The 27,392-nt window shown below is 54.1% G+C and overlaps 1 protein-coding gene across 3 annotated transcripts in view; it reads right to left on the bottom strand.

Moving 5' to 3' along the window:
• Positions 1-27,392, bottom strand: part of KIRREL3 (kin of IRRE like 3 (Drosophila)) — a 498,221-nt gene that overhangs the window by 96,272 nt on the left and 374,557 nt on the right. For all 3 annotated transcript variants that reach the window (XM_005870878.2, XM_014543406.1, XM_014543407.1), the window contains exon 6: positions 11,837-11,914. In XM_005870878.2, the coding sequence (XP_005870940.1) occupies positions 11,837-11,914 (78 nt within the window). The remainder of the gene's footprint in view (positions 1-11,836; positions 11,915-27,392) is intronic.

The raw sequence follows: 27,392 nt of genomic DNA, 5'->3' as shown, positions 1-27,392 counted from the left end.
GACTCAACACCCTCTCGGGGATGTGGCCGACCCTCCCCACCTGCGTCCCTCAGGCCCGGCCACTTCAGTGCCCACAGGGAGCTCCCAATCGCCAGGACCTGCGACCTTCCTCGGAGGCTCTCTCTTAAGCTGCGAAGGCCACCTGCCCTCACACAGAGCAGCCCACACCTGCCGGGGAACTGACTCCCACCGAGCAGCCCTCAGCCAATGAGTGACAGGAGCCACGCCCTGGGTGGCCTGAGTTCCACCGCACTAGTTGCCCTCCGGGTCGTGGGATTGATGACGCCCCTCCCCCCCGATTGGATGCCTTCCCTTTTCCTTGTCAATTCCCAGTCGTCCATCCAGAGCTCTCGGCCTCCCATGTGGATGTTACACGCAAGGCCTTGCTTAGGTTTTTGGGGGAACCTGAGATAACATAGGGGCGCTCTGTGTGTGTTATCCATCTCCACGTCCCTCACAGCACCAGGCACACACTAAGATGCTCGATACACCTCCCAGTCAGACAAAAACAAGCATAGAGCCCGGCTGGTGCGGCTCAGTGGTTGAGCGTTGACCTATGAACCAGGAGGTCAGGGTTCGATTCTCAGTCAGGGCACATGCCTGGGTTGTGGGCTCGATTCCCAGTGTGGGGTGTGCAGGAGGCAGCCGATCCATAATTCTCTCTCAACATTGAGGTTTCTCTCTCTCTCTCTCTCTCTCTCTCTCTCTCTCCCTTTATCTCTAAAATCAATAAAAATATATATATTTTTAAAAAGCCATAGGAAGGACCACAAGGAGCGATTGTCCTACAGCAGCTAGCCCAGGGGGTGGGGCCCCAGGAGCCCGGGGCAGAACGGCCGTGCTCCCCGCTTCCCTGGGAGGTCGCACCCTCCGGCTCTGTGGCTTGTTTTTGTCTGACTGGGAGGTGTATCGGGCATCTTAGTGTGTGCCTGGTGCTGTGAGGGACGTGGAGATGAATAACATACAAGGGCACCCCCGTGTTGTCTCAGGTTCCCCCAGAGATCTAAGCAAGGCCTTGCGTGTAAGGTACACATGGGAGGCCGAGAGCTCTGGATGGACGATAGGGAATTGACAAGGAAAAGGGAAGGCATCCAAGGGGGGGGGGGGAGGGGCGTCATCAATCCCACGACCAGGTGGGCAACCAGTGCCGTGGAACTCAGGCCACCCAGGGAGTGGCTCCTGGGAGGTTGCACCTGCCCCCTCTGGCAAACCTTGGCGGGTGCCGAGGGCCGGTGGCCCGGCCGGCGTCCCTCCTCCGTGAGAGGAGAGCAGCGTGGCAGACTGTTTGAGAGCCTTGCGTGAGCGATGGTGGAGAAGTGCTGCTCTTTAAGATCAAGACTAGTGGTTACTGCCGGTGCCTTTGACTGGGAGGCGGGAGGATTCCGTCGCTCTATTTATCCCACACGCTGTATGCAGTTACTGAAACTGTCACCGTGTCCCATATTCCAGGGGCTATTATGTGTATTTCAAACCATTATATAAATGCACTTGATTTGGTGCTTCTGAATGTCATTAAACTCCTCCCCTCCCCGTCACAACACGGTTTCCATGGAAACGGACACGTGTGAGAAGGGAAGGCCTAGAGAAGAAAGCAGGTGGAGCAGGGAGAAAAGGTGTTGGCCCGATGACAGCTTCCAGCGCGTGAGGGCCCGGTGAGGTGACATGGCCACTTTGTAGAGACGGGGCCAGCTCCTTCAGGATTTTATGGACTCTCTCTGATAAAAGCCCCGGATAATTCATCTCAGCCAGAACCTGCTCATTCCAGCGTACAGCTCTAAAATCTTGATGGCACACAGGCCATTAAACACCCTCATTTATGCCGACTCTTTCACCCTGGGAGGGGGGGTGGAGGGAGGTCTCAGCAGGCAGTGATGGAGCCTCTGAGGCTAGCTGAGCTGGAGGGGTGGGGAGAGAAGAAAGGAGGCTTCCTCAAGGCACCGCTGGCATAGGGTGAGACCCTAGGATTTTGCCCGTGGCTGCTCCCTCGGTCACCGGGTCCAATGTCAGCTGTGCACTTCAGAATTACAAAGCTGTAGACACTTGGAGTGGAAGGGGTGTTCTATGTGAAAGCCCCTATGAGGAGCTGCCCAGGGCCTTGGTAGGTAGTGAGCTTCCTGCCTTTGGAGGGATTCAAGCATAGGTTGCAATGGCCTCTTATAATACGACTAGAGGCCCAGTGCACAAAATTCGTGCACTCGGGAGAGGGGTCCCTCAGCCCCACCTTGGGGGATGTCCGACTGATGGCTTAGGCCTGTTCCTCGCGGGCCTAAGCCGTCAGTCGGACATCCTTAGCGCTGCTGCGGAGGTAAGAGAGGCTCCCACCACCACCGCTGCGCTCGCCAGCCATGAGCCTGGCTTCTGGCTGAGTGGCGCTCCCCCTTTGGGAACACACTGACCACCATGGGGCAGCTCCTGTGTTGAGCATCTGCCCGCTGGTGGTCAGTGCATGTCATAGTGACCGAGTTTCGCTATTCGGTCGATTTGCATATTACCCTTTTATTATATAGGATTTTCTCTCAGTGCTCAGCTCTGATAGCACATTGTCCAGGAAGCTGTCTGGGCACTGCTCGCTTGGTGCACAGTTTGAATGGATTTTCTTCTCCGCTCGTTTATCTCCTGAACATTCCTAGCTGCAGGTACGATACTATACTGGGATTGCTGTGATGTCCTTGGGGGCAGGCTCTGTCTTTACATGCTGAGGGCCCACCAGCCAGTGCAGGGCACAGAGTAGGCGCTTGGTACGTGGTTGGTGAAGTAATGAGCACACAGCACCGCAGTATTCAGGGATACTGAGCCATCAGAAGGAGGTGCGGACCAAATGACCATTGGTTCCTTCGGGCCTCAGGAATCTTGAATGATATGGTTCTAAATCCGAGTTGAATCTAGCTTTCCCCCAAGCCACAGTGCTTAATGATTAAGCACATTAACTACAATGCCAAACAGCAAACCAAAATGAAAACAACTACAAAATCAACTTGGTATGAAATAAATCTGATCTCCCTGGATGGAGGGCAAAGTTGCTGGGGACAGAGCTACGCCCCGCCTTTCTGAAGCTCCTATGCCTGGCACAGTGCTGGGGTCCCAGGGGGCGTGGCTTTCCTCCGTGTGTTTCATGTCTATATAAAAAAAACCCCAACTTCCCTTCCTTTCCTCCAGGGGTCCTTGCTTCTGGTCTCTTCCAAACAGGGCTTCAAACCCAGGTCTGCCTGCTGATCCTACCTGCCACTCAAGGACTTAGCAGAGTGGAGTGGCAAGAGGACCGGAAGCCTGGGTTTGAGCCCTGGCTCCGTCGCTAGCCAGCTGTGTTGCCCTGGGTAAGTCACTTTACTTTCCCGCGTCTCGGTTTCCTCTTCTCCAGGTGATTCCCAGTGATTCTGCTAGGAGCCCATGATTCTCAAGCCACCCAGTCCCAGCATCTGGGGAGCCACCGGCCAGGGGCAGAGCAGTCGCTGTTCTTGCTCTTCGTGCAATGTCTACGCCGTGCAAATATGCTGGGCTCCTGGGATATAATGGAGACCAAACGGAGCTTAGGGACTGGTAGGGGAGACAGGGAGTCCTTAAGTAACGGCAATGTGAGCATGCATGTACATATGAGCTAAGAGTTCTGAAGGGAAGGAGTATGGCTCCAGGAGAGCATAGACGGGTGGGGCCTGAGCAGGCTGCACTGGAGAAGGGATCCCAATGCCAAGAGCTGAAGGATGAGCAGGTGACCATGTGAAGGGTTGGGGTGGGGAGTGGTGGGTGTGGCCAGCATCCAAGAGGGACCAGGGCAGGCAAAGATGCGGAGGTGGATGGAGCATCCCCGCATGAGGAGCTGAACAATGGCTGATGTCACCAGAGCACAGTGTTCAGGGGCAAGAGGAGGCCAAAGAGGTGGGTGGGATCCAGATCCTGTAGGGCAGTGGTTCTCAACTTTCCTAATGCTGCGACCCTTTAATACAGTTTCTCATGTTGTGGTGACCCCCAATTTCATTGTTACAAATTGAACATAATTAAAGCATAGTGATTAATCACAAAAACAATATGTAATTATATGTGTTTTCCGATGGTCTTAGGTGACCCCTGTGAAAGGGTGGTTTGACCCCAAAAGGGTCGCGACCCACAGGTTGAGAACCGCTGCTGTAGAGTCTTATGAAACACGCCAAGGATGTCCCCTAAAAGCAATAGGAAGCCATTGACATATTTTTAAAGAGCAAAGTGACATCAGATTTGCATTTTGAAATATCACTCCTGCCCAAGTGTGGAAAGTGAACTGGGAGGGAAGGGGTCAGGCCTGACGGACACGAGGACCAACCAGGAGGGCCCTTCTGTAGTCCAGGTGAGGGAAGGAGTGACGGGGACATGAGCCATCGGCCCTGAGATGGACAGGGGCGGACAAATTCAAGAGATACTTGGGAGGTCATATTCCTAGGTCTTGGCGAGGGTTGAATGTGGGTATGAGAGAAACGGGTGTTTAAAAAGGAGCTGGGCAGGGTCTGCGGCCTAGGAGCCCCCCCGGATCGTCTTAGATAAGCAGGGCTTCCAGTAGGAATCGTGGCCAGGGCAATGGGTCTGGGGAAAGTTCTGGAATCCCCCATCAGATTGCGGCAGTGAGTGAAATGGCAGTGCCCCTGCTCTAAGACGCCGAGCGAATTAAATAACAATCATGAGGTGCCCTGGAAATCCGAGTCTCGCCATCAATAATAAACAGGGATGTTATACAAATAACCCGCTTTGCAGCCCCAGTGGAAGAAAACACATCAGTAAAGAAAAAAGAAATAAGAAAAAAAACGCACCCAAGAGCCCCAACTAACAAAATGACAATACTAGCCAACATCCTGGGGGCTGGAGCAGGCAGGGGAGGAATGGTCTTGAGAAAATGATGGGCCCTTAGCATAAGCCAGACGGCGGTGGCTGCACAGCGAGACGGGAGGGGCTCACGGGCCATCAGACCCTGTCTCGCTGGGCCAGGGTTCTGGGCCGAGGTCCAGGCCACCCTTGTAGGCCTGCTCTTCACTCCCCCATCCCCGGTCCTCCCCTCTCTTCTCCCCCCTCCCATCCCCCACCCCGTTCCACCACCCAGCGAGTGGCCGAGCTGGCCTGAATTCACGCTCAGAGAACAGACAGGAAAAATCAACAAGATGCCTTCTGAGGCTGCCGAGCAAAGCCATTCAGTCCGTGTCCTAGTACTGGCTCCTTTGGTGACCAAAGCATTTGCATTTATGGGATCGGTGGTGAGAACAGGGTGGGAGAAGGCTGTTGAGAGCCAGGATAGATTTTGAATCATCACATTTTAAAGGCTTGTAGGTGACCGTAGCCCATGACTCAGGTTCGAACACAAGAAGGTAGAAATCTGGGTGTGGGGGGACTTGCCGAGGTCACGCAGCTGGTGCCCCCCTCTGGGCGCTCCTTCCACTGCTCGAGCCGACCGGGCACCTCCCTTACCACCTCTGTCAGGGGACAGGCAAGAAGCAGTGGACGTTTTAGACTCATTTTCACGGACTAGGGAATCGGGGTGCAGAAAGATGGGTTAGACTCCAAGCAGTCAGGGCTGCTGCCGCCTGATTCCATCCTCCAGGGCTGAGTCCCCACCTGGCTGAGGGGTGGAGGTGGAGGTGTGTTCCCTAAGCCTGGACTAGGAGGGGGGTACCACCCAGAGCCTGTGTGGGGGCTGCCATCTGTGGAGGCCGCCGTCTCCGGGGACAGAAGCTGCCTTCACTAGCCATTGCGCTTGTTTCTTCCTGGGAAGACAAAAGCAAGGGCGCTGGGAGGCATGTCTGCTTTCCCTTGAGTTGGGAGGTGCGCCTGCCAAGCACTGTGATTCTTAAGGTCCGGAATCTGTGATTCCGCCGCCCTCCAGAGGGGGGCGCTGTGGGGGAGGGTGAGCTGGGTGCAGGCTCAGCTTATGAAAAGGACCAGGGCTTGGCTGCCTCCTCCCCCTCCCTTTACACCTCCTCGTCCTCATTGCTCCTCCCAGGAGCCCTAGGGCCTGATGGCATTGCTGGTTCCTTGGAAATGGGCTTCCCTGGCCTATGTCCCCCAGCTCCAGGCCTTTCCTGACTTTCTCCCACATCAACTGGAAACTCACCTGTGTTCCTCCCTTCTTCCCTGGACCCCTCCCACGTCCTTTGTGTTTTCAGCGACCCCGAAACACCAAACCAGCTGTGTGTTCGGGACTGCCCCTCTGTTCACCGTCAGCCTGCTCTCTCAGAATCCCAGGGGCGCCGGACTGGACGTGAGGAGGCCTGGGTTGTGGTCCTGGGTCTCCCAGTAATTTCCTGTTGACCTGGGACCGGCGCTCATGCTCCTGGGCCTCCCTGAGTCGCTGGGCTGGGCTGTAGGTGCTGGGGTTGGTTATGCTCTAAGGGAGGAACATTGAGGCTTTGGAGAGGCAGGCAGAGCCCCGCATCAGATTCAGTGTGAGAGCGTTCTACCTGCCCATGACTAGGATCAGCCCTGGGCAGGCATGTGCGTGGAGAAGGTGAGTGGTTATGGGACCTCCAGGAGAAGCGGGTGATGGGATTTGCCAGGAGATGAAGGGATGGTGGTGGTGGAGGTGGTGTGTGTGCCTGTTGGGGGTGTGGGATGAGGGAACCGTGGGAACGGCTCCCCTTGCGGATCTGGGGGACACACACCTAGAGATGCTCTGGGAACCAGCCCAGCAGTACCTGGGGTGAGGAAGGAAAGCTGGTGTGGAAAGAAGGGGGAGCCCTTCTGGGGGCCACCCCTCCCAGCCCCCTGCTCTGCTGACCTGCCTAGGCCCTGGCCTCCCAGGAGGAGCCTCAGAACTGGACTTGGAGGAGAGGCCGATAGGAAGACGTGTGGACCCACTTTGCGCCTGCGGGTGACTTTGCCCGTCATGGCACTAATTAATTACTTAAATTAAACTTGGCTGACTACTTCCTGGTGGGAGACACTGGGCCAGGGGAGGGAGGGAGGGAAAGAGGGAGGGGAATCCTTGCCTATCTGTCTCTTTAGGTGTGGCAGAGGGTCTAGTGCCGTGGCCGGTAAACTGCGGCTCGCGAGCCACATGCGGCTCTTTGGCCCCTTGAGTGTGGCTCTTCCACAAAATACCACGTGCGGGCGTGCGTACAGTGTGATTGAAACTTTGTGGCCCATGTGCAGAAGTCGGTTTTCGGCCTGGGCGAGTCTATTTTGAAGAAGTACTGTTGATATTTGGCTCTGTTGACTAATGAATTTGCCGACCACTGGTCTAGTGCATTTGTTTAGGGTAAGCGCCACAAAGCAAATAGGCTGGTTGCCCCAATGGAGCCCAATGGTGGGGGAAGATGAGGATCCAATTTAGGGTCTCTCTGTGGAGGGGGCAGTAACATGGAGAAGGCCCTGTGTGTCTTTATCCTGAGCTTATGGAAGGCAGGGGCCATGTCCTACTTAACTATAAAAGCTCCAATGCTTAGAACCACGTCTGGAACTTACTATAACATTGATATTATTTTTTAAAATGTATTTTTATTGATTTCAGAGAGGAAGGTAGAGGGAGAGAGAGATAGAAATATCAATGATGAAAGAGAATCATTGATCGGCTGCCTCCTGCACGTCCCCTACTGGGGATCGAGCCTGCAACCTGGGCATGTGCCCTTGACTGGAATTGAACCTGGGACCCTTCAGTCCACAGGCCGACACTCTATCCAGAACCAAACCGGCTAGATCTAAAATTGATATTATTTTGCTCGTAGGTATTCAATGACTGTTTTATGAATAAATAAATGATCTCCTTCCAGCAGTTCCCATTTAAAGCACCATGTACTTAATCACATGAAGACTATGAGGTCAAACAAACCTGAATTCTTATGCCTGGCCTGGTTTTATTTCTTCCTGCCTTGTCTACCCTCCATTAATTTTTGTTCAAATCTCCATTTGATGCCACAAATGTGTTGAGTCCAAACAGGAAAGAACACACACGCGTGCACAGAAACCACATAGTGCTGACCACCTCCATTCCTGCAGATGTTGCACATTCTATCCAAGCAGGCTTTTAAGCACCGGCCCCCCCACCCCCCAATAAAGCAACTCTCATGGACTATCACATGCCTCCTCAAACGATCTTTGAATCATGTTTTCTCTTTATTGCTTTGTGTAGTTTAATTGCACCAATTGCGATTACTTTAGCTTACGATAAATCCCAAATCTATAAAGCTCCTGTTCATTCATTATTTTTCTCAAGCTGTTATTTTTTTTGGGGGGGGGGAGTAGCGAGGAGGAGGGGGGAGGAGTGGAGGGAGAAGAATAGGAAAACATACCAGATTAACAAGGAGACATAAAATAGGAGACCACTTCTCCCCAGGTGACAGACACCCTACGAAATACTGTTAAACAGAACAAATACACTTTAATACAGTACAAGTAAGGCTTTTATGTCTCTTCTAAATTAGAAATATAATGATCACCACCTTATCTTTAATGGAAGCAGCAGCTAATTGTTCTAATATCTCACTGATTCCAGCGTCCGGGAGAAAAATAATTATTTTTTACTGTTTTTACCAATGGTTCCATTTATACCAAGGTGTATGGTGCAGCTTGGACAGCGATTTCTATTTCTTGAGCTATGTCATGGCTGCTATTCCAGTTCAATTATTAATATGTGGAAGTTATAATTATTTTCAGTATTGGTACAAGATAATTATAAACCATAAAACAGCTCCCCAGGCTTGCCGATGCCTTTTCTTATCTGCAGACGTGTTGGAGTTTGGGCACGTGAGTTTTAGAAAGAGAAAAAAATGTATAATGCGGCAAGGCTGTCCAGAATGGGAGCAGGGGAGCCTTGCCCACCCCTCCAGGTCCCTCCTGCTTCTCTGCCGTCTACTTCATGCATCTCCTCTTCTGCCCCACGGTCTCACCCCCTCCTATCCTGTCTCCTCCTGGTTAGTTGAGATTTGTAACCATTCACACGTGATGGTTTAGCTGGTTAGCCCCCCCCCCCCGCCTCACCTCCTTCTTCATCCAGAAATAGCAGCAGCTACTGTGTGTGTGGTTGTGTGTGAGTATGTGCATGGATGTGTGTGTGTGTGTGTGTGTGTATGTGTTGGGGCATTTGGGAGGGGTGAGAGCCACATGGAGAGAGAGAAAGAGAGAGAGAGAGAGAGAGAGAGAGAGAGAGAGAGGTGAGGTGTTGGCTGCCCAAGCCATTAGTGATGCCTTGCTGCCTCCCTCATTCTGAGTATCTTGCGTGATTCTCAATTAGTCATCTCCAGGGGGAGGGTGTAGGTTGGAGTAAGGCGCCTGGGTCTATCATTGTTAACCAAGCCAACCGTAATCAGTTGAAAGTAATAACACATTTGTGCAGATTGTATGTGTTTAGAGGTGGGCGGGGGGGGGGGCTCAGAGAGAATAGATATTGTTTTGGCATCTTCCCATTTTAAAAAGAAAAAACTTTAAATATGCTGTTTTCGCTTAGTTGTTGCACAAAGTAAGACTAACTGTCCTCAGACGTCACCGGTCCTGGTCTTATCCCTGGGTCCTCGTCCAGTGCTCCCCGACTCCCTCCCTTCCTTCTTTACCTTAGCAACATCTAAAAAGTGCCTCTCTACTGAATGCTGATTCCTTTTTTTTCTGACCATTTTCCAAATTCCTGGGCCAGAGTATTCCCACTGTTCCTTTCTGCTATGACAATGGCATCCAGACTCTTTGCCATGGATTGGGTCCCCCTTTCTCTCAATTTATGTGCTGAAGTCCCAGCCCCAATGGGACTGTACTTGGAGAGGGGGTCTTTACAGAAGTGATTCAGGTTAAATGAGGTCATATGGGGAGGCCTTGATCCTATGGGATTATCTTCATAAGACGAGCCACCTGAGGGCTCTCTCTCTCTCTCTCTCTCTCTCTCTCTCTCCCCCATATGAGGACACAGTGGAAAGGTGGCCGTCTGTGGGCCAAGAAAAGAGCTCTCACAAGAACCTGACATGTTGGCACCCCGATCTCGGACTCTCTGTCTCCAGAATTGTGAGAAAATAGTCTTCTGTTGTTTAAGCCACTCAGTCTGTCATGCTTTGTGATAGCAGCCCGTGCAAGGTGCGGGGAGTCAAATCATGCTTATGAGTCACGTGATAGGATTCTTTGAAGGCCCCAGAGCTTGAGGTTTCAAATCCAGCCCAGCTCGGGCCTTTTTGGCTTCCCCAGTCTCTGTCGCTTCAGCTTCTCCCATGGGCATCGCCAGCAAGAGCCTGTGTCTGTCTATTCAGCACCACGGACAGAGGCACCCGCCTCAGTCCCCACAGATGAGAAGCTACCGCCTAGCGCCTAGCGCTCTCATGAAGGCTGTGTTGGGAGGATAGAGGGTGGGCTGAGCCAGAGAAAGCCAGGAAGGGAGACTGACTAGAGCAGTGGTTCTCAACCTTCCTAATGCCGCGACCCTTTAATACAGTTCCTCATGTTGTGGTGACCCCCAACCACAAAATTATTTTCGTTGCTACTTCATAACTGTAATTTTGCTACTGTTATGAATGGTAATGTACATATCTGATATGCAGGATGCATTTTCATTGTTACAAATTGAACATAATTAAAGCATAGTGATGAATCACAAAAACAATATGTAATTATATGTGTGTTTTTCGATGGTCTTAGGCGACCCCTGTGAAAGGGTCGTTCGACCCCCAAAGGGGTCTCGACCCACAGGTTGAGAACCGCTGGAATAGAACCGCAGACAATCCCAGCCCCGGGGGCTCAGCCCTGGGGCTCCCACAAATGGGAAGTGGTCTCTTGGTGCTGCTGCCCTCTTACACAGTCAGGTAGCAAAATGGGGAGGCGATACCCCTCTTGCTTATTGTGCTGGCCTGCCTCTTGTCACACTGTCACCACGATGGGTGCTGATGACGAACCTATAGCTGGCGAGGCATTAAGTTTGGGGAGCGTAAGGGGGTGTGGGTGCCATGGACTGTGGGTGGGGAGGAGAGCCCGCTGAAGAGCATTGAGGAGTGCCTCAGAACTGTGCTATGGATGTTCCAGCTCTGGGAACAGAGACGGTACAGGTGAGTCGCCTCCCCCATGCCTGGAAGGGAACCCAGGGCGTCGGGAGAGGAGGGGCCCAGCTCACAACAAGCTGGACTGGCCGCAAGCCAGGGCTTCATGTGTCTGACTTCAATGAATAAATGGCATCCCCAGCCATTGTTGATCTACTTTTGAATCCGGACAAACAGTCTGTGGCATCTGATGGGAAGGGTGATTAGCTCACAGAGACAGATGGCCGGGGAGGTGGGGACTGGCTCTTTATGACAGCAAGCCCACGAGCGACAGCACGCCTTCCACACCCCAGCCTCCACGTCCATGTCAATGCCTTTCCCAAGCTCCCTGTGGCCCGGTCCAGCCTCGGAGGAAAGACTTGGAGCAAGAGGAAGGCGGATGAGTAAGTGGGAGGCGTAGGGGGGATGGAGCTGGACAAGAGGGCAGGTTTGCAAGTGTAAACACTTGGCCTTATTTTCTTTTAGTATCAACCCAAGTGCCCCGTCAGGTGCTATTCATCCAATCGGCATTTAACAAACGTAAGTGACTGAGGAGAAAGGTCAAGAGGTCTGGAGTAGAAAAGATGATAGAAGCAGATTTAATTGCAACAGGTGGGTGGGTGGGAAATAAAAGGCAGGGAAGCCGGAGGAGGAGAAGGAGGGGACACAAAGGGAGGAGGAAAGATAGCCTATAAGGAAAAGTGCTGTAGCGTCAGCATACTGTGTTTCAGGCATGAGCGGCTCCTCTCCACGTTACTATATGAATAGCTTTGTGGAAATTGAACTGATCTGCCCGCTGTCCTTTCTCGATGCCCCAGGTTCCTTTTCTTGGTCCTGTAGCTGTAGGGCATAGTTTCCACCCCCCACATTACTCCTGAGAGGGTAGGCGGGTTCTCACTGACCTTCATTCATTCTCCGAAACTTGTCCTTGGCCATGTAGCCCAGCACGAGACAGCATCCTCTCTTCTGGAGGCCCAGCTCTGGAAGAAAAACAGAGCTGGGTGAGTCGGGAGCGGGTCAGGGATCAGAGAACCCCTTTTGCAGGGGATGTGGCACTAGTTGCTCTTATATACTTAGTTGTTTCACAAGCCTTTACATTGTACCCACTCTGGTCCAGGCATAATTGTAAACCATAAATTCCTTATTTGATTTTCACAACCCTATGAGGTACATATCATTATTCATTTTATTGTTTATTATATATATATAGATATATATATCTATATATCTATATATATAATTTATTTATTTATTTAAAATATATTTTATTGATTTTAGAGAGGAAGGGAGAGGGAGAGAGAGATAGAAACATCAATGATGAGAGAGAACCATTGATTGGCTGCCTCCTGCATGCCCCCTACTGGGGATCGAGCCAGCAACCCAGGCACATGCCCTTGACCGGAATCAAACCCAGGACCCTTCACGCCACAGGCTGACACTCTATCCACTGAGCCAAACCAGCTAGGGCCCCATTATTCTTTTAGACTTGCCACCCCTACCTCTTTGTTCAGAAGTCCTACAAATGTGACAGCCGCCACGAACCGGGGGAATGAATAAGGGCATGATTTCTGGAAGGCGGGGTGTGACTGCACCTTCTCCGGGGCCTTGCCAGCCTCTCCGGGTACCCAGGCGCTCCCTCTGTTTCTCAGAGAAGGACCTCCCACGGAGTGGCGTGTGCAGCAACTTCTCCCAAAACACTGGGTGTTTGCAGGCTGCTGGAGCCGAGGCAGGCTGGGCTCCTCCTCTCCCCTATGTCTCCAACCACCTCTGTGGCCCAGCACCCCCTCCCCCAGCAGAGCAGCAGGATGAAAGGGAGCCCAGGGCCCAGGAGAGACAGAGGAGTCAAGCTTGGCGGTTCTTGCCCTCGGGAAAAACAAAGCGTGGCAGGCGGTGGCTGAATGCCATGGCCCAGGGAGGTCCCCGGCTTTGATCTCCTGATTCTTTAAAGGGGTTTATTGACTATCAGGAAAGAGCCAGAGAAGCAGACCCGAGCGTGCCTTATCCAAAGGCACTCGCCTCTTTTCCTTTCCTTCCACGGTCCCTCCTCGGAAGGCGCGGCCAATCCGCCCTCACTTCAAACAGCCTCACATCTCAGGCGCCCAAATTGACGGTGTTAAGTTCCCTCATCCAAGGCCCTGGCTCTTTCTTCGGGGGCTCCTGCTATATCGAGGGCAGGAGGATCAAAGCCTCTTTGATGTTTACTTACAGTATTTGTGGATCCTTCTTAACCACAGCCTTCAAGAGGCAGGAATGCAGCATGCCAGGAGGGGGCCGGTGGAAGTACAAGCTGTGAGGAGGCGCTGAGCCCCCCTGAAAAATAAATAGCCTCTTGCCCGAGACGGTATTGAAACCGCAGCACGCTGAAGACAGGCCGCGCTGGCCCGTCCATTACAAGTGCAATGCAATTGTTCACCATCGGAGCCGTACAATTGCTACAATTCTTAATCTCATTGCCAGTGACTTCTTATGTCCACCTCCAGCACATCAGCAGCGGCTGCTAATGAGAGAGGGAGTCTGAGTTCCTGCACTGAGCCGGGAAGGTGACTGGGGGCAGGAGCATTGAGGCCTGGGGGCAGAGGTGCTGGATGGATTTAGGTCCATTTCTTGGAGGTCTTCCTGGAAAGTCCCCTAAGTTCCCAGGGAAATGGAGCGGGTGTAATTTTCCTAAAAATTTAGAGTGTGGGAAAACCTGTGGAATCCAGATGATCCCTGTGGGCCAAGTATGTCAAACTCAGAGGCTAACACGGGCCAAATAAATGAGTTTGACATGCTTGCTGTAGGTTGTTGCTGCCACCCCAGCTCAATCCATCTGATGTCAACATAATAGGCTGCCCCCAGAGTGGTTGCATGTCCAGTTGTTTGAAGTAAGAGCCTCACTGACCAAGTTTGAGTTTTGCAAATGACCAGGAAAAAAAGTAAAACACACACACACACACCACCACCACCACCACCACCACCACCACAACTTGATGAAGAAAAGAAATGGAGGGCGAGGCAATTTCTCAATGTATCTGGCTCATTTAATTTGACACGTGTGGGTTAGTCTTAATTATGGAGGCAGCTACATTACAAGGCGCTGAGAAGCACACTGCAGGAATTTGTTAAGGGAGCGGGCTCTCTGGCCTCGTCTTTATTGAGAAGTGGGGAGAAGCCACTGAGTCTTTGCAAAAGCAAGCAGGTTGGAAGCTTAGGGAAGTGGGAAGTAGCTAGCCATCCATTTGGGATTGCTTCCGGGAGGCTTGCCAGAGGAACACTAGAGGTCACTGGGTCCAAGGGATGAAGCGCCAGCAGGGCTGGAATGGGGCAGGGGAGGCGAATCGGGAACCCAGGTGAGAACCCGGGAAGCAGGAACTACCTGCTTTGACTCAGGGAAACTCCGCCAGGCCTGACTAACCAGGCTACGAAGGGAGAGATGCCCAGATGTGACAGGAAGCACAGGGATCTGCACGTTGTGAGCTAGGCCAGCCTCCAGCCTGCCACCTTCCCTGTCACACCGCACTGAGACCGAGGGTGGAGCCAGATCACAGGTGCCCATTTCATTTATTTATTTACTTATTATTTGTATTGATTTCAGAGAGGAAGGGAGAGGGAGAGAGAGAGAGATAGCAACATCAGTGATGAGAGAGAATCATTGATCGATCGGCTGCCTCCTGCACGCTCCCTACTGGGGATCAAGCCCACAACCGGGGCATGTACCCTGACTGGGAAGTGAACTACTGTGACCTCCTGGTTCATAGGTTGATGCTCAACCACTGAGCCACGCTGGCCGGGCACAGATGCCCTTTTTAGAGCGGTAAGATGTTGCAGTCTTCTCCACATGGATGTGGGGGCTGTGGACTTCGGCCGAGCACTTATCAGTAGCAAATAATCAGAGACACCGAAGGTGGCAAATGATTCACGTGAAGCAAGTTGTCCCGCCTTAAAATAAAAGTCACAGCGAAGTGCAGGGCCACTTGCAGACGGGGGTGTGGAGGGCGCTGTGTGAGGAGAACAAAGGTTTGGGAAATACTGCCGAGCAAGGAAACATGTATTAGGAAAGAGTGTGTTTCTAAGGGAGAAGGAAAGGTTTCATCCCAGGGCCTCCTGGCCTCTAGGCTGTGAGCGACAGAAGGTCTGCGCTGTGCCTTTAAAAAAACATACACACACACACAAACAAAACCAAAAATTACCTCTGAGCCCCTGGTCCCAGGCACAGTCCTGCTGATTTAATGAAAGGGCCAGCGTGAAAATCTTGGGCAGCGAACAGTTTTCTGCCCAGGTTGGAATGGAATCAGGGGGCTTATATGGGGCCCAGTGGATTGGGCGAGGGAGTGAGGGCGGTGAAACGAATGAAGATTGTAATTCATCGGAACAGGAGTCAAGGAGACGCGAGACTTTCCTCCTGAGGGGAATAAAAAGCTTTGAAAATGGAACGGCTTTTCCTTTAGTTTCAGAGGGTGCGGATGGGCCTTTTCTCCTAGCCTCAGGGTTTTAAAGTTCTTATTAGTAATAACGGCGATACTGTGGTATTACTTCAAGTTTCGTGAAATGACTTATTTTCTCCTGACGCTGTCATAGTCACTCTCTCATTAGACACTCACAATAGCTCTGCGACAGGCAAGGCAGAAATGAGTTCCCTCTTTTTGGTCTCAGAATCGGAGGCGCGGAGAAGTAACGTGACCATTCAAGCACTGGTGGGGAGGCGTGCTCAGGCCCGGATCCAGGTTTGATTTCTGGCTCAGTTCTCAGGGGAGGCCTGGAATCCCGGGGCTGCCAATGCCACGGATCACGACGGGTTTGGCCTTCGCTGGGTGTCCTTCCCTCGCTCCCAGGTGTTTGTCCAGTGATGCCTCGCCCAAGGATGCCGGTCTCATGTTTGCCAAGTTCTGACCTTCCTTCTGCTAAGCTGCGTTGGTTCTGCCTAGTCCTGTTTGCAGCCTAAGCACTCACATCCCGGGCAATGATGCTGCCCACGCATCATGGGAAGACCAGTTTTCTGATGAACCTTTATAATACAGACCCTGAGAGGGGCGGAGCCCAGGTTTAGCAATCCCGACGGGCACTGGTACACAGCCCTGGCCCTTTAGGGCGAGTGGTAAATGTTTAATAGCCCAATAATACCTGTTTCATAATTTTTGACTCTCATTGCTTGCTGGTTGTAAGTTTATTAAAGGACCCATAAACTTTACATTGTTGTAAAGACGTAATTGCTATTTCATTGCTTATTTAATAGGAGTTAATTATATCAGAACTAAGTTTTCCTCCCTGTTCATATTAAGAATCAATTAGTTGTTTTAAACTATTGATTTGTATTTAATTAACTGTGCTATTGCATACCAATTAAATTCTTATAAGAGAAACGTGAAACAGCTGTGATCTTAAATTACGTTTTAAAATTAATGAATTACATGAAAAGCTGATGTGGAGTTATCTTGTGTTAGGAAGAGTTGACAATCATTGGGAGAGTCCCCCGAAGTTTCTGTGGCCACCGGCCCATACTCACAGGCTCCTGCTTCAGATGACACGCACCTGGCAGCTTCCTATGGCAACAGCAAGGGCCACATTGGCATAGCCCTTTGCCAGCCCTGCCTCCCTCAGCTGCCTCAGCCAGGCCATTTCCTGGCTGGCATAGCCCTGTCCACAGCGGGCAAGGCAGGCAGCGTATTAGCAGGTCCTCACCAGCAGCTGTGGGGTCCCTGTGGCCCCAGATGCCATGTGCCCGCAGGAAAGCTGGTGCCCATGTGGTCACCAGTCCTCTGGTTTCTTCAAATCTCTGCTCCACTGGCCCAAGTCTGCGTCATGGGCACGAAAAAGACAGCAGGCTGAGCAGCACTGGGAGGGAATTATACTCTCCTCACCTTGTCTCACCCGCACACTGACCTTATGTAGGTGGGTATTATTATGCCTGTCTTTAGTAATAAAGAAATGGGCATTTCAGAAGTGTGAGGAGTTTGTCCAGCATCCTTCAGCTGTGATGACAAAGCGTGGTGCCTGACTCCATGCCTGGCACACCCAGGTGGCCACCCTCAGACCCTGCCTGGGGCCTTTCTCCCAGCTGATGAATGATTTAGCATTCCAACATGGCCACCCGCTGGCTCAGAATGGGACCTGCTTCAGGACCACTTGGGCATCAGTGTGGGCCCCAAGCTTGGCGGAGTCTACACATCCCTCTGCACAATGGAATCTGGAAGCTGCCCGCCTCCAACGCGGGGCTGGGAACAGCCCGGCCTCCCCTCCACTGGCTGGTAGCACCACGGGCTCACCTGCCTGGGGCCAGGCTCCCTTAATTCACCATCACAATGAAGTTGCCATTTGCTGATTACCTGTGACTTATTGGTCTCTAGGCTAAGCACTTTGCATATATTATGTTCTTCAATCATAAGATCCTATGCAGTAATTACTATTATTACTCCTGTTTAATAGGAGAGGAAACTGAGACTCCAAAAGATTAAATAACGCTTAGGGTCGCGCAGCTGTAAGCGTGGGGGCCGGTAAAACGGATTTGTAGACGCAGCTCCTTGGGCTTCTAGTATGCTCTCTGCGAGGTGCAGGCCTGGGGAGGGGGATGATGTCAGCTGGACACTTTCCGGGGTAACAGTTCTATCACATGGACACCTGATCCCCGTGGGCCACGGCTCTGTGGGGACTGTGACCGAGCGGCAGGACCAGGAAGGCTCCCGCCCCGGCCTGTCAGCAGCCTACTTATCCCGTGAGGAGCAGGGGCTGCGGAAGGCCATTCGCCTGGAAGGCTTTTAGACTTTTCCTGAGAGGTCGTTGGGAATTGGTGATTAATGTTTGAATGGGGCCAGATGTTCAACAGCTGTGTGCCCGGCTCTCACAGAGGCCCCGCTGGTAGGCCAGGCAGAAAGAGGCCATCTCTTTTCTCTTCTCTAGGGGGGTCAACATCGTCCCCAAAACTAAGACTGAGGGGAAAGGAGGCCTGCCAAGCCCCCACCACCCCGCGCCCACCCCACCCCTGTAGTTCTCCAGATATTCGGGGAGGGAGACGCCCAAGAAGAGGCTATAAATTAGGTTGATCTGGGGATTTAATTTTCACACGTGAAGATGTGGATTATTAGCCATTGCTTCTTTCGCCTTCAAAAAACGAGGACGTGCAGATGTGTCTTTCCCACTTGGTGTGCGGGACAGGAGCGGGGAGGCGAGGACAGCAGGGAGCTGTGGTCAGGGACGCCTCTAAGAGAGGGGAGGGTCATGGCGCGGGCTGGGTCTACCCGGTGTTCTTGCCCAAGATGCCTTATGGAAGGAAGGTCCACTGGTTCCAGAAAGTGCCATGGAAGCCCTCACTAGACAGGGGGCCTCTTGCTGAGGGGCCGGAACATGGTCAGAGAACACGGGTGTAGCAGCAGCTGACACCCCTGCAGCCTTAGAAGCACTGACAAATACAAGATCTCTCCGAATCTCACAACACCTGAGACGGTGTGGACGCGGGCATGGGGAGGGGAGAGGCCTTATGACTTGCCTTGCCCAGCTGAGCATGGCAGGGCTGGGATCTGAACACAGGCTCGGGGTCCCCCCCCCCCGCCCCGCCCACCTCCCGGGAGCCCCGGATCCAAGCTGGCAAGCCCAGCATCAGAAATCAAAGCGCCTTTCTTCTCTTGAATGATAACCTTTCGGGGAGAGAGCGTGGAGGAGAGCCAGAAGCTTTGATTAAGGAATCAACCTCCAACAGGTCCGGGAGAGTCATTCTGTACCAGTGGCCATCACTTAGTGAGGATATGAAAGTTTACTCACACGAGGCTGGCCCCGCGGGGGGCTGATTGCTAACAGGCACGCTCGGAACCCGCACATCCATAGGGAGCCCCGGAGAGGTGACCGCACTGGGGCCCTCCAACCCGGCAGTCCCACCGGAGCAGAGGACGGGATGGTTGGGCGGAAGGAGAGGGAGAGAGGCCCATCCTCACACATTATGGTGGGAGAGTGGGAAGGAATTCAAGTCCAGCTGACGCCTTAGACAGATCTCCCCTGAAGAGAAAATGGTCTTTACTCCCTACCTCTCCCCTGGCCTCCCCACCCCACCAACCCGCTTGGCGGGTTGTGTGTGGGCTCTTTACAGTCCTCTGTTCTGGTGCGTGGCGCTCACAGGGCCTCAGTGCACGTGGAAGATGCGGGTCTCTGTGCTCTGTGACCTGTTTCCCCATAAGAACCATCAGAGACCTTGGCTCAGGCACTGGCCAGGCCACAGAGGATGTCACAGCGATGCAAAGGAGGCTGGTGGCCCGGCCTGAACTGCAGGAGGATTTCTACCTCTTGTTCATTTGAGAAGGGTCTCCGGTGGAAGATACAGGGAGGAGGCCCCGTCTAAGACAGGGAGGGCGCCTCCCCCACGGCTCCCCCTCCCCAGAGCTGGTTTACCGCCGGCTGAGCTCTAACCTTTGAGGCCTTTCACCAATGGGACCGAGGGTCACATCCCTCCAGCCTCATCCTGTTTTGCTGACCACTGAGCGGCAGCTGGCGAGGTCCAGCCAGAGAAGCGCCCTGGTGGGTGGCCATGACAGCTCCTGGGGTTCACGGCAGGGCCTCCTGGCGGGACTGCTTTTCGGAAAGGTCAGGCTCTGACCTGCCTTTCAAACCCCCAGAGGGGCAAACCCACAACCTCGTCTGGGCAGCTAGTCCTTCCCAGCGCTTCTCGGAGGCCTCCTGCTGCGCTCTGCAAATACTTGGGATGGAGCGGGAAGGGGGGTTCTTCTACCCATTGTCACCGGGGTATCAGCAGGTAGCTGGGGATGAGATTCTAAAGGGGAGGATCTATAGCCCTGGGGCCCCGCTGGGCAGTGCGACACTAACAGCTAAAATGTATGGCCACCTCGGTGTTCAGCGTGTCGTATATAAACGATCTCATTTAATTCTCCCGCCGGTCCCAGGGAGAGGGGATCCTGGGGGGACAGATGAGGACATGGAGGCTTGGAAAGGTGCAGTCCTGGCCCAACTGCAGCTCATCCATGAAGTGGCGGAGCCAGGATTTGTATCTGAGCCTGTCTGACTGCACCCCCCGAGTTCTACTCAGTCCTGGACACATACACCCCAACTTTGTGCGCACATTTGCCCAGGGATGGAGATTCACCCCGCACAGATCCAAACCTCCTGCTGGAGCTGCGGGGGTGAGGATGCGGGCGGCTCTCAGAGTCCCAGGGAGGAAACCATTCCTGCAATTTTCCCGAAGAGCATTCTGTGTGTGAGACCAAGGGAGCCTGCAGGCTGCCCGGAGGGTGCCGCCTGGGAGCCATTGCCCAGGGCCCTCCTCCTGAGGGGCCACAGGGATGGTGGGCAGCTGTGGGCAGAGAGACAGCAGAGGCCGAAGGCTCTGGGACCAGCCAGTTCCCATGGCAGAGCCCCTGGCTGCAGGGATCTGCTGTCCCCTCTTCTGAGCGCTCCCTGCCAGAGGTGAGCCATGGCATCTGCCAGGGGCCAAGTTCCTGGTCAGATACCAGCGACCCTGGGCCCTGCTGGGAGCTGCCCTGCTTAGGGCCAGTGGTGGCCTGATTTCCCGGCCACTCTGCTCTGCTCTAATGATCTGGGTGACTTTGGGTGAGTCACCTACTCTTTCTGGGCCCCGATATCCTCAGTTGTAAAATAGAGAGTTTGAACGAGGGCAGGCGACGTAACCTGCTGTTTGAGGACCTCAACCAGGGCTTCTTACACTCTTATAAATGTGCACACAGAACCGAGTATGCATGCCTTTTTCTAGGGCGAGACTGTGCTCTTCATTATTCTCCAAGGGGCTGATTCCTCTCCTCCCCGAGTTCCCTAAACTGTAAGTTTTCACCAAAAGGATCACTAAGACCCCTCTAGCGTTGGGGTTTGTTGGATCCGAGGGCCCCCCTCTCCTTGATGTCTGTGGTTCAGGAAGGAAGCCGACTGCAGGGAACTGAGGACCCGGGGAAGGTTCTCATGTCTTGTGACCACATCACTTTTTTCGAGTGTCGGCAGCTCCATGGGACGAGATGCCATTTCAGCTTCAGCCCCAGGGACAGCACAAAGGCCCTCCAGTCTGCTCCTCTCTGGAAGCATCACGGGGGCACTGAACTCACACAGGGCGCGGCTCCCCTTCTGCTGAGGAGGACCCACGGTTCTGGGAGCCAGACGGGCCCCTGTGGGTGACTCCACAGGTTATTAAAGAATTGCCAGTTCTTACACTGTGTGCACTAGATTAACCCACACGACTGTGTGTATTTTCTTACACCTCTGGTCTTGTGTACATATTGGATTTTGTGCATTAATCAGAAATGTCAGAGAATGTCAGGAGCGGAAGGGAACTTAGAAATCACCCCATTCAACCTCGGACAGAGGAAGAGACTGGCGTGCAGAGCAGGGAAGTGACCTGCCCAGTGCCACGGGGGGGAAGGCGGGTGCAGAGCTGCGTCTTCCCATTCAGGCAGCCCCCTGAGTGGCAGGGATGATCCCCCGCCTGCCTGCCTACCTCCCAGGCTTCTTCCTGACCCCAAGGCCAGTCCTGTTGCATCATTCTGAGCATGTGCCCTGCTGAGCCAGCTCTGTGCCCCGGACTGCGCTGCTTCCTCTACCAGGCACTCCTGCATCCTCTCAGACATCTCATCTGATCTGTTCAGGACCCTCCTCAGAAACGCCTTGTACCCATCCATGCACGGGGCACCCCTCTTATGGACTCCCCTACGCCTTGCACCCACCTTTGCCATGAGACATCCTATGGATACAACGATGGTTTATTATCTTTGGTTCCACCCTGTAGACTGTGAGGTGGGGACCATCTATGTTGATCTTCCCATCTCTACTGCCTCGCACGGAGCCTGGCATAGCGGGCACTCCATAAACACTTACACGGGGTGAGTGGGGCTGGGGCTGTCTACCCTTATGTCTGGTAGATGGGCCAATTCATTTGGCACCTCAGGTCTCTTCCAAGTCTTGGGGCCAACGTGAGGGCTCAGGTCTGAGAGCCTGTCTGTACCCCTTCTATCGCCACTTGCCCTCCTTTTGCAGAGATGCACCCTGAGTTCAGCCTCAGATGCAACTTTGACTCATTGGTCCTGAATCTGCTCCACACGAACAAGACCGACCCCAATTCCATGCAACTCCCCAAAAGTCTTCTCTTCTCCAAGAGAAACAGCCCTGGGGAGTTGGGGGCCTGGGACACTTGCAGCCCAGAAACTGCCCTCTGGTGTCCCTGCACGTCTGGGGCCTTGTCTTCATTCACGGTCCTTCCTCAGTGTCTCCTGAAACAGGAGATGGGCAGAATGGGAATTCACAGAGGAATCCTCGTCTCATGTGTCTGGGGAAGGAAAGAGGATGGCCCGGGTCTTGGTCTGGACTTCCACGTGGTGTGACCACAGGTGTCTAATAAAACTGGCAGTGTGTGCGCATCTGGGAGGATGGAGTGTGCGGCCCCTATGAGGTGCATATGCCGTGAGCAGTGAGCGTCCCCAGGTGTGAATGTGCAGGGCGCGTGGGGATGCTGCTCAGTGTGCGGGCCCTGGGGAGGGGCTGCACTGATGCTCACGTGGCTGGGAATCGCCTCCCGCACTGGAGGGCTCTCTGAACATGACCACAAGTAGCCCCCGTGATTCCCACCGAGAGCTGCTAAGGATTTCCCACGTGGAAGGGTAGTTAGCTCCAAACACAGGGGATTGACACTCACCGACACCTCCTGGCTCCCTAGTCACATAAGGTACCTACTCATAGTCCCATTTTACAGACAGGAAAACAGACACTCTTGGGGGTTAAACAACCTGCCGAGGTCACACAGTCAGCGGCCATGGGGCTGATGGCAAAGCCTGGCCCCTCCTTCATTTGGCCCTGGCCTGCCCGCATCCCCCTGGGGCCTTCTGGGTGATCTGCAGCACATTCTCGAAGCTCTCTGGGCTTCAAGCTTCTTATCATTCCATCGAGGAGGGGGGCTCTCAAGTGACCCCCCTGCTCAGCTCAGACCAGGGTCCCTCTCACAGGCTGCCTGCTCCGTGGCCAGGCGGCCGCGTTATGCCAGCAGCCCGCGGGGGCTTGGCCAGCCGCACTGAGCCCGGGTTTGTGTTCTGCCTCCCGTGTCTTATGAGAGTCGGTGTCGACACGCACTCCCCTGATGCCGCCGGAAGCCATAATCCAGACACGGCGACAGGGTTTAGCGGAAATCCTCCACGACAGCAGCAGAAAGCGAACGGGAAGCAAGGATGTCAGCAGCTGCAAAGGCTGCCATTGGCCTCCAAACCCAGGTGCTGGGCAGGGACAGCTGAGAAGCAGGTGGACAGCTCTGCTCCGGGTCTCCCCGAAGTCTCTAGGGGTGTTCACCGTCCTAACGCCCCCAAGGACGGAAGGGGCAGGTCCCAGGTCTCCCCTCCTCGCTGGGGTCGAATTCTACCGAGGGCTGACCGTCCAGCAGGCCAGCACTTCCTGCACTCACACCCATTTTCCCACGCAGTCACAGAAGTAGGACTCTTCCTGGTTTTGATACGAAGCTCAGGCAGCCTATGTGACTTGCCTAAAGCTACACAGTCGGCGAATGATGGAGCAGAGAAGAGCCGCTCATGACAGACAGGGGGATCCTGATACCCTTCTCCATCTCCCCCGGCCCCACATCAGCTAGTGATCGTCACGGAAAACTCCCCTGACCGGTCAGCCTGCTGACCTGCCCTCCACCCACTGTGCATGCCCAGTGCCTCCTCCATCGGACACTCGGTCTGTGGTCACAGACCCTCCTGCTGGCCTCAGCTGGCTGTGGACGCTTCCGGAGCCCAGGGAGTCGTGTGGTCATGGGGAGAACATGCGCCACCCTAGGCTTGCCAGCAGATCTAAGGCAATAAGTTATCTTACTACAACGAGGTTTTCCAGTTCTGAGACTCGGAAACCTCCAGCTTTGCCCAACTGCAGGCCTTCTTCTCAGCCCAGGAGAGCCGGGTCATGGCCAAGGCCAAGCTGCTCAGGATCTGCCCCCCCCACCCCCAACCCCCAGCCCATCAGTGATAACAGTCCTGGGCGGAGTCCCAGCGCCTAGGACATGCCTAACCCCTGGGGGCTTCGTTCTCACCTTCCAAACAAACACACAAGCAGTTGCGCATAATGAGCATGTGCCCCTCGGCCGGACAGTCCCTGCTTCCAATCCCAGCTCCACCCCTGAGTAATCGGACAACCCCAGACGGACATTGAACTTCTCTCTGAGCCGCTTCCTTGTTTGTAAATGGACATAAGAACCCCATCCACCTCAAGGAGCTGCCTTGGGGATGAATGAGATGAAGCACTCAGCACAGTGCCTGGCTCGCAGGAGGGCTCCCCGGAGGGAAGTCCCACCCTCTCGCCCCACCTCACATTGGAGATGGACAGCCCGAGGCGGCCAGGTAGGGGGGCTGCCTGTGAGCTGCCCGCTGAGGAAGCTGCCCACGAGTGCAGCCTTAGAGAAGGCATCGGCGGGCCATTGTTTTAATCAATACTATATTATTTCCTCGGAGGCACCTAGCCTCGTGTTTACTGTGTGTAAATAGGGTTTTTCAATGATGTGAACGTGTTAGCTTAATGTCGCTGACATTCGGTGCACACAATCTGGTGGCTGCCCCTGGGGACCTCCAGGAAAATGAGATGATGTCCTGCCACAAAGCCGTCCGTAGGAGCGACACTGGAGAAATACAACACGGTAGCGGCCGGGGCGCCTGACGCATGCTTGCAGCCGTGGGCTGTGTGCACGAGTGAGAAGGAGTAACGCCCGTGGGCCCAGGAGCATGGTTCTTCTCCTGGGGAGAGGGTGTTCGCAGCTGGTGGACCAGACGGAGGGCGTTGAGATTTTCCTCTCTTTGCTCTCCAGGCGTAGGTGCTGCACAAAGCCTCGCCGTGGTCTGGCCAACTCCTGGTGATGTCCCCCATGCCTGCAGCGCCGGGAACTTGTCAAATCAGATGGTCCCCTTCTCCCTTCCTGATACATGGCCCCTAGGGCTCTGGAAATCCACTCTGTACGTGTTTCTCCGGCTTGGCCCCCAGTCCAATGGACTTGGTCCTGTCCATGGACTCGGTCCTGCCTGGGGTCCAGACAGGCAGCGTAAAGCAAAGGCGGCCTTTCCAAGTCTTCCAGGTGACCTTAATTCTCCTCTCATACAAGGATGCTCAGAGTCACAGGTGTCAGCGTGACGGGCCCCTCTCCCTTCATCCCACCGGACCGGAGCTGAACAGGATGGGTTCTGCCCCATGGCCCCATGGCGTGTCTCATAACCAATGGGCCAGACCCCGATGGTGGCCACTTAGCAAAATCAGCGGACAGTGTGGGCTCATTTGCGTAGCTCTCTGCCGCGCACCGTAGAGGAACTAGCCCTTCCCAGAGAGTCCACGGACGTCGAGCACTTGGATGTGCTTTCGCTCTTGTTTTAAGGGAGGGCGGGGTAGGAAACTGCTTGATGTTCCACCCTCATGCCAGAGGGCAGCGCGGGCTCAGGGAGGAGCCCGTCAGGCATGTGGGGACGGGCCTGTGAGCGGCACTTCGCGCCTGTCCGTTCACCTGCCCATGGTGCTCGTCCGACGCTGGGGCGCATCTCACAGAAAGGTTCTACGTAAACGCCAACAGCGGCCCCCATTGAGCTCTGTCTGTGCGTCTTAAACCTTCTGCACGAAAGGTGACCCGCTCTGGGCATCTGCTTCCCCTCGCGGCCCGAGAGATGCGAGGGAGGTGGGTCTTTTGGCCAATAAATATGATCTCATCAACCCTGGCCGGATTCCAGTCTGAGTAATGGCCGCAGGCTTTCCCAATTCCCTCAGCAGCCAGCAACAGGAGCTTTAGTCTTCACTGCCTCTGTTTAAAAACAAACTCTCGATCTGCGAGCATTACTCAGCCGCGGGACCCCTCCCCGGGGGCCGCATTTCCAGACGGCACATGAAGGACGGCTCAGATGACAGTGCACTTTTGGGAAAACACAGCCAGACGTTCGGCCTGGAAAAGGCACCGCGGATCTTGAATTGGGAGGCCACGCAGTTCACGTGTCCTGGTGCACGAGGCACGCAGAGCCCAAATCAATAGGAGTCCCGTTGCTTAGCGTGGCCGTTTCCCTGGTCTCAGTCACTGCGCAGTAACTAGGTAGCGGCAGTCCAGCTGGACCGCGAATTCAGCTCACGTTCAAGGCTGTCTTGCTGAGCCCCGTGCTTCGAGTGAGTGGAGGGGTGCCTTCAGGCTTCTCTGCGCACACGGGCACTGCCTCCTTAAAGTGTGTAACCCCCCACCCCTCCTTCGCTTTAGTTGCCATCCAATATTTATACTACACTTTAATGCAAGTAGCCAGTATCATTACTCTCCGTTTTATAAACCCGAAAACTGACGCTCAAAGAGATGAATTAGGTACGTCGTTCAGGGTCACATACGATACGCAGCAGAAGTGGGAATTGAACTTGAACTCTAGTTCTTACGATGCTACATGGAGCCTCCTCATCTCTCCTGGACCGTGAGGACGTTGGCGCTATGACCAGGTGGTGGAGGGAGGCCCTAGTACCCGGGTTCACTCACGTGGCCACTGATGCGAGGGGGCTCATGGGTGGCCCCTTAGTCAGCAGGGGCAACACCTGGCTGAGCTCACAGGGAGGTTTGGAGGCGGAACTCCCTCAGCCTTCAGTTGTGCATGAAGCCGGGGGGGGGGCTGGAAAGGCACCCCAACTCGAGCAGATAGCACCAACCCCTGATTCAAAAAAAACCCCGGCCGCTTTTGTCTCACCGGAAGACTAGAACCTGGGAGATGTTCCTTTAACATATTTCTGCCTTCTGAATGGCTTTTACTTTTTACTAAATTGGAACTGCAGCACAATATATGTGAATGATGAGACTGTGTAATACATTCCTGCAAATTCAGATTAGGAGCGATTATGACTTAAGTAAAAATAGTTGAGCACAATTCTCATCGCCATCTATCTCTTCGCTTCTTTTCAGCGTTCCTGGGGGCGCGGAGTGTGGGGAATGAATGACTTGCTGAGAGCCCGGGTCCGGGTGCAGGGAGGGGCTCAGGCCCACCTTGCAGGCTTCAAAGACGGAGGGAGAAGCCACCATAAGTGGGTGTGGGACCTGCGGTGCAGGGAGACAGCCCTGGGACAGGAGGCCGATCTGGGATTAGGCCCTGGCTCTGCCACTTGCTAGCTGTGCGGCTCTAGGTAAGTTACTTAAACTCTCTGCGTCTTCCTCCCCCCTCAGCAAAATGGGCTTTATGATTCCTGCCTCATGGGACCGTTTCAGGTGGAATGAGATCAGGGATGTGAGAGCTTGAGTGGCTGAGTCCCGCTAGAGCCCGGTGACCTTGGCCTTCCTCACTCAGCCTGTCAGAGCACCAGTGTCCTACCCCCCAGAATGGGAGCAAGTGCTCTTGGCCACGGCTACCCGAGGGGAGAGACGTCAGCGGGATTTTCCAGGTGACAAGTGCTTTGCCAAGTGTGAGTCACCCGGGAGTCCAGCACGGGCTGGCAGGGGTGGGAGCAGGAGCCTGAGGGAGGCTGGGCCTCCCCTTTGCAAAAACAGCCTACAACCCGGACATGTGCCCTGAC

Source organism: Myotis brandtii, unplaced genomic scaffold, assembly GCF_000412655.1.
Source record: "Myotis brandtii unplaced genomic scaffold, ASM41265v1 scaffold325, whole genome shotgun sequence".
Taxonomy (NCBI): Eukaryota; Metazoa; Chordata; class Mammalia; order Chiroptera; family Vespertilionidae; genus Myotis; species Myotis brandtii.
The sequence above is the reverse complement of the archived record's forward strand: the minus strand, read 5'-3'. Positions and strand labels throughout refer to the sequence as shown.